The sequence below is a fragment of the Caloenas nicobarica genome, chromosome 1 (assembly GCF_036013445.1).
Source record: "Caloenas nicobarica isolate bCalNic1 chromosome 1, bCalNic1.hap1, whole genome shotgun sequence".
Taxonomy (NCBI): domain Eukaryota; kingdom Metazoa; phylum Chordata; class Aves; order Columbiformes; family Columbidae; genus Caloenas; species Caloenas nicobarica.
The window spans coordinates 146,407,393-146,420,248 of record NC_088245.1 but is presented as its reverse complement, the minus strand read 5'-3'; the positions used below and the strand labels follow the sequence as shown (position 1 = coordinate 146,420,248).

Sequence of the window (12,856 nt, the reverse complement as noted above, 5' to 3'; positions counted from 1 at the left end):
TTTCACAAGAAAATGAGATTAAATTTGACTTTAAAACTGTCCTCTCCAGTTTCTAATTAACTTTCTAAGCACCTCTACCTAACATTTGATGATTCATACATGCGCTCCATTGTGCCAAATGAGTTGGCTTGGCATACTGGTATGCAACTCAATGCACTTTCACGTTTCTATGACAGTTTTCAGGTTTTTTATTTTGTTGTTTGTTCAATTAGGCAGGAAATAATTTCAGGATCTGTGAAATTTTGAAAGTATGGCTAAGTCAAGTTTTATAAGACAATTTGAAAACGCTGTACTAAAGGCAGTTCAAGTCTGCAGATATCTAAAATCACTGTTTAATTAAAATGTAAGATGGTTAAGATTTTTGAAACTAAGTTAGCAGACTCACTTGTGCAATATTTTGCAATAAAATTGACAAGAAATGTTCTCCAGCATGTACCTTTTACCTGGTTTAAAAGGTTGTCTTTAGCACATAGCTTCATCCTGCCCAATTCCACTATTTTTTTCAAAATAACTTTCCGAATTAACTCTTAGCTTTAAAAAAAGGTGGCACACACAAAAATACCTTAATGATTACAGATATTTACTGTATCTTTTATAGGGGTGTCTGTAGTCAGGCACCTGGATCAGTAAATTGTTTTTTCTTAACTGGGCCTCCTAAGAAATACATCAAGAAATACATCCTAATCAAGCTAAAAACACAAGGTACACAATTAGTTCAACATTTAACAGAAATAAGTGTGCTGTATGTAGTCACACCTCTGTAGGCACACAGAATAACAAACAGGCTCCTCCACAACAGCACCAGCTCCAATCTGTCTTTTCAGACACATCCTGAATATACCTGTAGTACTACTGATTCTGCAAGCAGTACGAGACTCCCCCAAATGGGCAAGAAGAGTATATGTGTGGAAAGTTAATTCATAGAGGCACATTAAACACATGGGAGGAATTCTTAAAAGTGATCTTTCTTTAAGAACTCCCAATCTTCAACATGTGGAAGAAGGAGGATACTTTACATACTGATGGGTAATTTATAGGCTTATAAGTCACCACCTGACAACGCTGTTACATATCCTTGTAGCTGTTGAGATAAGCGTCCTTTGACCTGCAATGTTATTTATCAAAGGATTCCTGCCTCCAGGAGAGTTGTCATTTCACACTGCTGCAGCCTCTTCCATAGGCAGGGCATAGTGTCATTTCAGAATGTCTTATTTGTTGTTTTCCTAGATGTAAATTAAAAGGCCATTTGAAAAATATGCCTGCAGTGGTCCTTTGGTATGGCAGGCCAGGTAACATTCACAAGCTCAGTATCTTTTGTGTACGCTACAGCTGGTAGAACTGGCCAACATCTCGCCCAATCGCTGTTTATTCCCCCTGCTATATTGTATTGCACAGTTCAGTGAAAGACCTGAGGCAGCAGAACGGTGGTGCTGACAGGGCACAAACTGCTATTTAGCAAGGAGGGTAAGTGTAGACAGGGACACAATGCATACAGGTGCTTTGAGACACCAAATCTATCCTAGACACTAAGGTAACTGCATTTTATACTGTTTAACCTGTGTCAATTATTTTTGTTCCAAATGACACCTCTGATTAGTGTCAGACCTTGGTACAAGTACCAGTTTTGCCACTGACACACATACCACCATGCACTGGTTCAGTGCAGCCTCACTATAGGCTGCTTAACGTCCTTGAAAAGTAAGACTAGCTAATATGGATTTCTAATTACTGATCGTCAGTGAGCTACTTCTAAGCTGCATGATTTAGCGGTGCAGATGACCTTGTTTCTTGGCACCCACTAAAGTTCTTCTCTGGAGGGTAAGGAAAAGCCAGGTATCACAAACCCTTAGCAAGAGTGTATCTTGCAGCCCACAGCACAGCTCCTGCCTGATCCCACACGGCTCTGGCACTGCCCTGCTTGGGCACTGTAAAATGAACTGAAACATTTAAGCGAGCTAGTATTTGTCTTGCTATTTGAAAGACTTACCAGTGAAATTCAAGACACAGTTATCAAGAGGAACTATATGAAGTATGACAGTATAAGTATGCAAAAGCATCTTAGAAATACTGGAAGATGGATGATGAATTATTACCATACAAGTATGATACGTGACACTGGAATCAACCCATTTTAAGAAAATTTAAGTACTGCTCTTCATTGTTGGCATGCCAGGCATTTCCTCTTCCTCACAAGCGAGCAGGTTAAGAGCCTAATTACAGGTTATGTACTTCACTGTGGCCATCACCTTAAATCAGAAATAAAGGATGAGTGCTTTATTTCTAATACATTTTGAAAGCCTCAGATCTTATGTTGGAACTCAAGGTCTTGTCGGTTGATGTTAAACAGAAAACAAACCAAATCACATTTTCTGTGTGCTAGGATTTCAATGTATCTGTTCCATAAGTGATGACATTTAGGGAGAAGTATGAAGGTACACACAGCAATGAGTATTATAGACACAGGAGTCAGATTAACAGCTGGTGTGAAAACAGGTAATAAAGCCTCTGCTATGACAAAATTTCTTTCCATATGCACTTACTCAAACAGCACCCAGCGTCCTGTATAATCAATATTTATACAGCTAAAATTTTACATGTCACTTGACTACAATTATTTCAAAAGTTGGAAAGATATAAACACGGACCAGGATTCTCTGCAACCTCATTCTTGTCATGTTAGTTATGCCAATGAAATCCACTCAAACTTGGATGAAATAGTGTATACTTTAAAAAAGCACAGAACCACAGCTGCACTTCCAGCAATAACTAGAAATATGTTGACAAAAATGTTGAACATTGCAAAACTAAAGCATAGTTGCATAGAGCTATTTGGTGGTTATAGAATAGAAGAATATTATGGAAAATTGCAGAACTACAGTTGTTTTTGATGGAGTCAACGACTAAAGAAGCCACAATAGGTAAAAGACATAGTTATATACAAATATACATGTTAAAACTTTAGTTAGGAAGACTAGTTTAAAATTAAGTGCAGGAACAACTCATCTCTAAATTACTGTTTAAACCACTGCTCCATTATTGCTCTAGGGTTTCCAGCATGTTCCTGAACACACTCTCTTGCACTTCCAGTCTGAGCTATTTACCTGATAAATGATCCAGTATCATAAATCCAAAAAGAAGGAATAAAATAATGAATTTTATGATTTTTTGATTTCCTCTTTCAGGTGAATATCAGATGCTTCTCAAAAGGAAGACACTGGGGAAGACAACCCTTTTAAAAGAAACTCACCTCTGCAAATTGAAACAATGATGACTTCTGACAGGTTTCCATAGAATTAGTTGCATCAGATTGACAAGTACTCGAGGAAACCTGAAACAAGAAGTGTGCAGAGTAAGACCTCGAAGGCGCTTCTCTGAAGCTAAGAGCAACAGTGAGCAAAACAAAATATCAGGCAGCAGTAACAAGAAGCAGTATTTAAGACAAAATGGGCACTCTGATGTTTCAGCCCCAGACAGGTTAAATCAAATTTATGGGTGAAAATATAGTTTAGCACCCATTTTAATGCATTTGAAAATCACTTAAGAAGAACAAGACCACTCCAAAAATACCTGGGATTTTTTTTCTCTTCTATAATTCCAAACTTTTCAAAAGAGTTTTATGCAACAGAATACTAAACCGATCATATTGGGCTACACACACAATTACCTTGTATTGGTGATGCTATCAACACTGCTATATCTGTAATTTGTACTGCCATTCTGAATAAGGAAATTACTTAGAAGCTAAAATCAAAAATTTTGAAGACACTAAAGGTTGCTAAGTGACAGAAAAAACTTATTAGAAAAATAAGCCCCAACTACCTGACAGCATAAAAATAAGTAGTTAAGGATACTACAAGCTTAAAATTGCCCAAATAATGTACCTAAACATCCATTTAGGGATGCTTATGAGAAACAGTGCAAGAAAGAGTCCTAACTTCTGGAATCAAAATATAAAGAAATGACTGTTCAAAAACAACAGCCTTATTTGAATTAACAAAGTTTAGCCATACTACTCTTAGTAGCCAGAAATGTATTAATCAAGCATCATCCTGTAAAGGAATTGTATCAGCTAAGACACATTCATTTAATGTCACACTTGAGTGTAAAAGATTTACATGTGTAACTCCTAGAAGCATAAGGTACTGTTATTATAAAATAAAGTATGTAACATGGCTTACAGGAAACAGAAGAAAGGAAGAAGGCTTTGTAGAATTTTTAGGAAAAACAATAGGATGGATTTTTTTCCTTAACCATTTTAAACTTTTCATGAAATTTCAGTTTATTTAAAACATTTCCATGCAAATGTGTTTTTTCTCATATTCATTACCAAGACAAGTATGTTAATAGCATTTATTAGTGAATGCACACATGAGATTCAGCTAGCAACTGCATCTGTTGCCAGCAAGCGCAAGGCACCACAGAATAAGCAGGCCTACAGCACATGCAGTTTGTACTGCTGCTGCTGCTTGTCCAAGATGCTTAAGCGCTGCAATAGCAGCAGTGGCATTTTGTTTCAGGAATCTGCTACCCATGCTCCCTCGAAAACACTAAATCCAAGCATAGCAACCAACAGGCCAAGGGGAACTATACCACAAGACAATTTGCTTACATACACAGTCGAACTTGTTTCTTCCCTGCCATAAAGCCATGCAGTAACAGTGCCTCTATGATTCCATTATATTTATTAAACATCAAGCAGGATGTTTTAATCGGTGTACTATGGGAGCATACCAATCCAAGGGGTTACAAAGAATGAATTTTTAATGCCTGTCTTTTGCTTTTTCAGTGGTCTGTGTTACTGTTTTCACAGATATAATGTTTATTACTGCTTTTCTCCTGTTTCTGTATGATCTATTTAAGATGTCTGTGCCTCAGCAGTGGTATGGATTGCACTAGAGATGCGTACCAAACTTGCTGCTGTTGAGCGACTTGTCTCTGAAGGTCTGAGTCTCTGCACTGGTGTGAAATACATAAGGATGCTGCTTGCATGTCTGAACACTTATTTGGTTATTTCAGGTCACTTCACTGGTGGGATTCTCCCAGGAATAACCAAATTTGGGCTTTGATTTCCCAGACAATTTAAATTTGCTGCAGTTAGTGGTGTCTATTGAAGCAGCTTGTTTGCAGGTGGAGCCTACATTGCGCGGTACGAAAGGGCGCTATTTTGCTCAGGAGAAGCGACGTGAGGGAGGAAGCCGCAGCACAGGCCAGCTCTGGTTTGGGAGCTGTTGCCCTGTGGCACCCCAGGAGCACCATGGTGGAGCAGAGGAGCCCTCAAGAGGGTGGTGAAACACTGGCCCAGGTTGCCCAGAGAGGTGGTAGATGCCCCATCCCTGGAGACATTCCAGGCCAGGCCAGATGGGGCTCTGAGCATCCTGATCTAGTTGAACATGGCCCTGCTCATTGCAGGGGGGTTGGACTAGGTGAGCTTTGAAGGTCCCTTCCAACCCAAACTATTCCATGATTCTAACACCAGTGCCATAAGGTGCTCACTCCCTGGGCGGGCACGGAGACAGAGAACGAGCCTTCTCGCTGCCTCTGAGGCCAAGTTCACCTCGCAGTACAGGAACCACAAGCCACGGAAGGTGTGAAGCCCAGTTTCCCCACAGCTTTGTGTGTAAAGGACAGATTGCTGGTGCCCAGTAACTCAGAAATTATTTTGTAGTTAGAACTACGCTCTTCCTATCAACTTCCATTATCTTTAAAAAGTTAATGCTCTTGCCTTAGCTTGACAGAAGCACTAATTTGAGCTTTTTTCTTCTACTCTGCTACTCCCCACACACTCCTGACTTGTGGGAAATTTATTATCTCTAGGACTTCTAATCTCTGCCAGGCTGAACCTGATCAAAATGTTAAAGAAGTTTCCAGAGGGAAGGGATACACAGATAGTACCATTGCATATGTTTCATTTCCTGATGTAAGCAGACATCCTCAATATCTCATTTCTTCCCTTTTCCTCTTTCCAGTTTGTCCTCAGCTACACCGGGAGACTTTTCACTTCTGATTTACACCCTGAGCAACACCACCCTGTGCAGACCTGGCATTGCATACAAGGTAACCTTTTGATCTTGAAGAGAAGGAAACCGCAAGTATAGCGCCTCCATAACCTCCCTTTCCCTTCAGGTTACTGTAACCTGCTCTAAAGGGGATCACGCCGAACAAAGGCGAAGGACAGCCCCTGCTCACCTTTAACGCTGTCCTGATGTGCCAGGCAGTGGCAAGGGGGGAAACTGGTAGAAGAGCCACGTTTTGGGCTACACGACAAACCCTGGGATTTCTGGGCAGTAACCTACAGAAAGGCCACTAGGTGCTGCTGTAGGGCAAGCAAAGGGCCTGACGGGCGAGTGAGGGAGATGGGCAGGGAGGTTCGGGCAAGCACAGAGTGCTCCTCACCCATCCTTATAAGCCTTTCTGCTCATAGACCTGCTGTGAGGACCAGGCTTTGCCTAGCGCAACGACAGCAGCTGGAGCAGACACTTCTGGCGTTTCTGCTCGAGTGTTCAACAAAATATTCTCATATACACACCATGGTCTGGCGTAACTGATGAAAAAGACCCAGAAGCCAGGTAGAAACTCACTGCATATCCAAATCCTTTGCTTACTGCTGCTAAGGTCTGTAGCTCTCCTGCCTATCTGCTTAGTAACTCCAACCACTGCTTGGAGATCAGTCATGTACTGACACTGAATTCTATTATCAGAAGAAAAACCCTATAGTATGTTGAAAAAAATTACAAAAATAGGAACATAACTGGCAACATACAGAGATGTCAACTGAAGCCTCAAAGCAATTTTGTAAATATCGCTGTGGTGCCTCTTTGCATCCTCCCGCTGATGTCTGTTGACTGTTACCTGACATCTGGGCTTCTGACAACTCGAAGGTTAAACACCTGACTTGAAAAGTCCCTATACATCCATTTAAAATACCCTTGACAGAAAATCAGCAGACACTAAATGCGTTTATGTGGGATTAGCAGACCTGTAAGTATAATTTCCCTCATTTTCTCCCAAGTTCTGAGCAAACTATGCCAGTGTTGCCCCTCCTTTCTATTAACAATGTTTAAGATGATAATAGTATTTAAGACCTGTGCTTAAAAGGCCACCCAAGTCTGTATAGTCATAAATATGCACAAGCAGCCAAACTGCATGTTGACAGGTAATCTGTCTGGTGGTCCCTCAGTTTAAGAACCATATATATGCACGTGTATCTTACATGCACACACTCACGCTTCAATGATAATGAAGATGTGATATCATTTAGAGCTCATGGTATGGGAGAAAAGAGAGTTCCTTACCTCTTGTGCAGTCAGGGCATGTTCCCCTGCTAGAAGCAGCATACTCAGGCCTCCCATTTGTGTAGGATCTGTTAAAACAGTAAAACCAAGTCTTAAGTTTATTCATTTGCTTGTTTAAAGAACCTACCATTTGCAGCGTTAAACCCCCAGAAGACTACTTGTCACAGACACTCTAAGCAAGCTGCCATAAAAGGCAGTTCAAGAGAATCACAAATAACCATTTCTGTACCCTCTGGGAGAGGCTTTCAAAGCTGTTTGAAGGATTTAATTGGATTTGTATGCTTAACACCTCATCGCATGGATTTACAATTTTACTGCCGAAGGTTTTATGTACTACAGAGATGGATATCTTCAAAACAGCAACTGTAATGATCTCATACATAAATATACACAAAGATCCTCTAATACTGCACACGTTTATAACTCAATGGATGCTCCTATCAAGGGATTGGTTCTCTTCCTTAGCCACTGAACAAGTAAAAGGATGGAACAAAGTGACATGATCAAGCTCTGAAGCAAAATTTCTATTTTCATTTGGCTCTAATTTAGAGCTGCATTTACTGGTGAAAAGTGCCAGCCTGACAGCTCTGAAGCATGAAGCACTTAATACTCTGTGCCAGAACAGCACAGGCACTGGCCAGGCAAGCTGCCTGCCTACTTGTTGCCCTGCCAATACAATACATAATTGAGGAAAGTAAAGTGGAGATATAAATGTTCTTTCTCCAAGTATTTGATGCTGACAGCTTCTCGCCTCCAGTCTTCCTGGATCTCCAGAGCTCGGAAAATGACAACAAGAAACGAAAGCAATGAAATGAACACTGCCACTACATTACTCCTGGAGTGGCTTTTCCACTCAGAACAGTGGTTGCTCTTCATTATTATGAAGACTAATTGTCTGGTTTTGTGGGAGTGCCTTGGAAGCAATGCAGGGGCCCGACTTAACAGAGTGTTCCACAGAGAGAGGAGACCGTCTGTGGCCCAAATGTCTCGCACGACAGCCACAACGTGAGAGCTTTATCCTAACTGTATTGCTGAGACAACAACTTCAGTAATTACGAGACACCAAAGATGCATAACTTTCCCCAGGTTTCACTAAGCGTGCACCCACATTTTCCAATTTCCTTTCAGTAAACTATACAAAAGCTCTCTCTACCACAACAAATTACAAGTGCCCGGGACCATTTCCTGGAATGGAGGCCAGCTGGCACAATTAACTCTTGCCTGTTTGGATGAATTTTTTAATGCAAAATTTGGATGCTGAATAGCTGCATCCAAAATGCCCACTGGGAAATCCCCTGGCCCATTCCCACTCATGAGCGGTGCTGAAAAATTTGTTGAGCTTTTCTGCTGACATGGGCCAAACCTGTACCTGTAAACCTCCAAGGGATTTAGTGCTACAGATGATCAAGGTCCAGTTCATGAGAATACTCACTGCTGCTGTTTAATTCGATACCGAAGATGCTGCCAAAAGTGTTCCCTCAGATAGCATCTCACACTGACATTCACAGTGTAAGTTTTTTCAATACTCTCTTAAGAGAAACATCAGTAAATGAAAGCAGAGGAAAGCCATGTGAATAAACCAGGCTCATCCACTATATCTCAAGGATAGACCAGCGGCTCATTATCGTAAGAACACAGCCTAAATAGCACCTGACTTCAAACCCCATGTTCAACTGAAATTATTTTTTTCCTTTATGATAACAAACAGGTAGAAGGTATGTGGGGTTTTTGTAATTTTTTTTTTTTAAATTTTGACTTTTAATAAAAGAGAGACCAAAGATATTAAGTTTCTACAAAGAGACAAGGCACTATCAAAAGTGTAAGATCTAGTAACAAGAAATAGTTGAAGAAATGGTGACAGAAAAAGGGAAGGGCCAGCAAGTACGTAAGCACAATTTGTAAGTGAACCTACGCTGCCAGCGCAGCTCTTTCTGCCATGAAAATACTTGATCAGAAACAGTTCAGTCCCTCAAACAAGATGACATCAGAGCAATTAAGAAGTGACAAGTCAACATGTATCTTGAAAGATAATTTCTTAGCAGGAAGGAGAGATGGGAAGAGATCTCCAGGCCCATCAGAAACTTACTGAGCCCCATATAAAATAGCAAGGGCTTGGCTGGTTGCCTTCTACTTTGTTTATGCCCACTGGAAGGGGCTGTTGCAGAACCCAAATCTTCTAAGCATTAAGAGTTTTCTTCTAGTTTTCAGCTTAAATATACTCAGGGCCACATGGTACATGTTTTTTCTGATGCCTGCATCTTTAAGATTAAATAACTGTTCTCCCTAAATGGTGTTTCCTCTCTTCAGCTTTGAGAGGAAGCACCCTCCTGTTCTTCCACTTGCTTTCTTAGTCTGAGCAAATCAAAATCTCCTGATGTTATCACGCATGTCCACCCCCATCCAGTCCCAGTGATCCCTGTAGCTCTTCTCTGCAGTCATCCCAGGTGGCATTCATCTCTCTTGTACGTGGCTCTAAAATTCTTCCCCGTTTTCTAAACATCTCCTTGGTGCCCTTCGAATAAGTAGCTTATCATAACAGGACAAGGATAGGGCTGTTTTTTCCCCAAGTAAGCAAATACTTAAACTGTTTATTTAAGTATAAAAATTAAGAGGAAGGAAAAAAAAATGAAAGCTAAGTGGAAAGTGAAAGTTTAATTTGGTCCTTAACAACTTGAATCCTTATGCTGCAGCTGTAGCAGAGGGCTGGCACTTAGATGTCTGATCATGGTAAAACCAAAAATCCTTCCACTAAGGTTTCGAATTACAAAATAACTTAATCTAAGGGAAGACAAAATGTACATATGCAAACACTGCCATATGTTTATAGTGCCTTCTCAGCATGACGTTTCTCTTATGGTACTAGGAACTTAACTGGTATGAAAAATTAAGAATTTTAAGTGTTATTTTAAAGCATTTTATAGTTAAATCAATAGTAGTGAGAAAATAGCAGAATGACTTGCAGAATGGGAGGTGATTCATGACTTTCTCAGTAGCTTTTAACATTGATGAAACTTAAAACCACCTCACTATTTGGGAATGATATATTTGTTAGTATTGGTCTTGTTAGAAATTCCACAGGCTGGTTTGTTCATCATCGCAATTTTTCAGTCAGAGGAAAGAACGAACTGAGGAAGAACTAAGCAGAAAGAAGGCCAGCAGGTACCAACTTCAACTAGCTTTTACCTGGGTGTAGAATTAAGCTTCTTTCTAAAAAAACCCAAAACAACAACCCAAAATTGCATCTCTATCAGGATACTGCCTACTCTAGGAAGTGCCTTTTTTCCACTCTTTGTTTCACTAAAGTTCTTTAGAATCCCTGTCCTAAGGAAGCTATCTGCCTTGAAGGTGCAAGACAGTCAGTGGCCATTTCAAAGGTAAAAGCATTTCTGAGGTGGTTCAGCTGTATTTTAGTTCATCAGCTAGTATACAGCCCGGATTTTGAAAGAGGTTCTGCTGGATAGAAGAGTCAGAGTTGAACTGCACTATCACATGAAGTCAAGGAGAAAAGAACACAACAAAACATATTTACCACAAAATGGTATATAGTTATAGCTGACAAAACAGTAACCCATTTGGTATGGCAGACTTGTCATGACATGGATGCTGCTAACATCTCTGTCAGAAGCTGTTGTTATTTTATGAGCTATTGTTATACATAAGAAACAGCCAGCCTTCATTGGCATGACGACTGGAGTGAGACCTCTGTGAATTACTATGCTCATTGACTCTGCAGTAAGAAAAAAGAAAATTAAATCGCAGGTAGCACAAAAGGGCCTTCTTCAGAAATGAATGGCTCTATAGATAAAACAATGGATTAGATTAGTTTCTAATTAATTCTTAAGTTCTCTGTCCTCTGCTCTGACAGGTGTTGATTCAAGATCTCTCTGTACTCAGAAACTCTACATTTGGATAGCCCAGCAGGAGTGGTGAGGCATGGCAGACAGGTAGACCAAGACTCACTACTTGTTCTGTGTGTTACAGAATCATAGAATGTTAGGGATTGGAAGGGACCTCAAAAGATCATCTAGTCCAAGCCCCCTGCCAGAGCAGGAACACCTAGATGAGGTTACCTAGGAATGTGTCCAGGCGGGTTTCGAATGTCTCCAGAGAAGGAGAGTCCACAACCTCCCTGGGCAGCCTGTTCCAGTGCTCTGTCACCCTCACTGAGAAGAAGTTTCTTCTCCTATTGAAGTGGAACCTCCTGTGTTCCAGTTTGTACCCATTGCCCCTTGTCCTACCATTGGTTGTCACTGAGAAGAGCCTGGCTCCATCCTCCTGACACTCACCCTTTACATATTTATAAACATTAATGAGGTCACCCCTCAGTCTCCTCTTCTCCAAGCTAAAGAGACCTGGCTCCCTCAGCCCTTCCTCATAAGGAAGATGCTCCACTCCCTTAAGTCAATTAACCTTTAAGGAACATAGAAGTTACTCCCCTGATGGCAAAAGCAGAACAGAATGAAGGGGTTTGCGATTTTAGAACTGGTCTCTCATATATCATAACTGTGTAGCACAAAAAACATTATTTTGATCACATTTCATAGATACTCCATAGCCAGAAGGAATTTAATCACAGGAATTTTCATAACATATTGGCAAAAACGTATACATGCCTTTTTATCCCTTTTTATCATTTTACATTTGTTCTGTGAAACCATTTTCCACTCTGCAGCTCATGACATCTCTAAGTAGAGAAGTCCTATCTGCCACAGACTTGTCATAAACTAGGTAGGATACAATAAAGTTTCAAATGAATTTCAAACATATTTATAAAGTTAGAAACTTTAAACAACAACAACAACGACAAGAAAAAAAAAAAAAAGAAAAAAAGGAAGAAAGAGCGGTGGGGAAAAACTACTTTCTCCCGTGACAGTTAGGTTCTTAAGCTGCCAGTATTTAACATAAATGTCTCTGTATTTCAAGGTCATGATTGCAACAGTTCTGCTATTTGTGGATATCAGCAAGAGATTATCTGCCTTTCACCAGTTCAGGCGCTCCACCTACACTTAGTCACAGATTTTTTTTTTTTTTAATGGTTAGACAGAATCCGTCCCCCAAGGTATAATGGGCAAAAGAGCATATTTTAAGTCAAATTAAATTACTCTTCATTTAAATACAAAAAGTTAGCTAGAGCAGTACATTCCTCCACAAGAACATTAGCACCTCCAACTTCATAGACATTCATATATTATTTTTGTAACAGTAAATTGTTAAACACAGTACAACACTCAGTGAAACAGAAAACAAATGGACACAATCAGCATTTTCCTTTTTGACTAGAAAATTAGTGTCTCTAACAGCAGATAAGCTAGAATTAAAAATCAACCAAATCTGGACCCCAAATGGGTTATGATGCCACATATCTGGACTCTTGAAAGCAATCATGCATCAAGGAAATTTTAAGAAAGCTGTTATGCAGAGATTTAACAAGAGTCTTGGCAAACCAATTTGGGACATGAAAAGTATTTGCACTATAGTACCATGTGCAGTAAATAAAACTGGTACCGCAGTTCAGTTTCAAGGCCACATCCTCAAACAAAATGAGGATGTTGCATCTGAGTAAC

The 12,856-nt window shown here is 40.1% G+C and overlaps 1 protein-coding gene across 7 annotated transcripts in view; it reads right to left on the bottom strand.

The window, feature by feature from the left end:
* Positions 1–12,856, bottom strand: part of BBX (BBX high mobility group box domain containing) — a 144,467-nt gene that overhangs the window by 38,556 nt on the left and 93,055 nt on the right. For all 7 annotated transcript variants that reach the window (XM_065636501.1, XM_065636459.1, XM_065636468.1 and 4 more), the window contains 2 exons: positions 7,293–7,360; positions 3,248–3,328 (listed from right to left, as the gene is read on the bottom strand). In XM_065636501.1, coding sequence (XP_065492573.1) covers positions 3,248–3,328; positions 7,293–7,360 — 149 coding nt within the window. The remainder of the gene's footprint in view (positions 1–3,247; positions 3,329–7,292; positions 7,361–12,856) is intronic.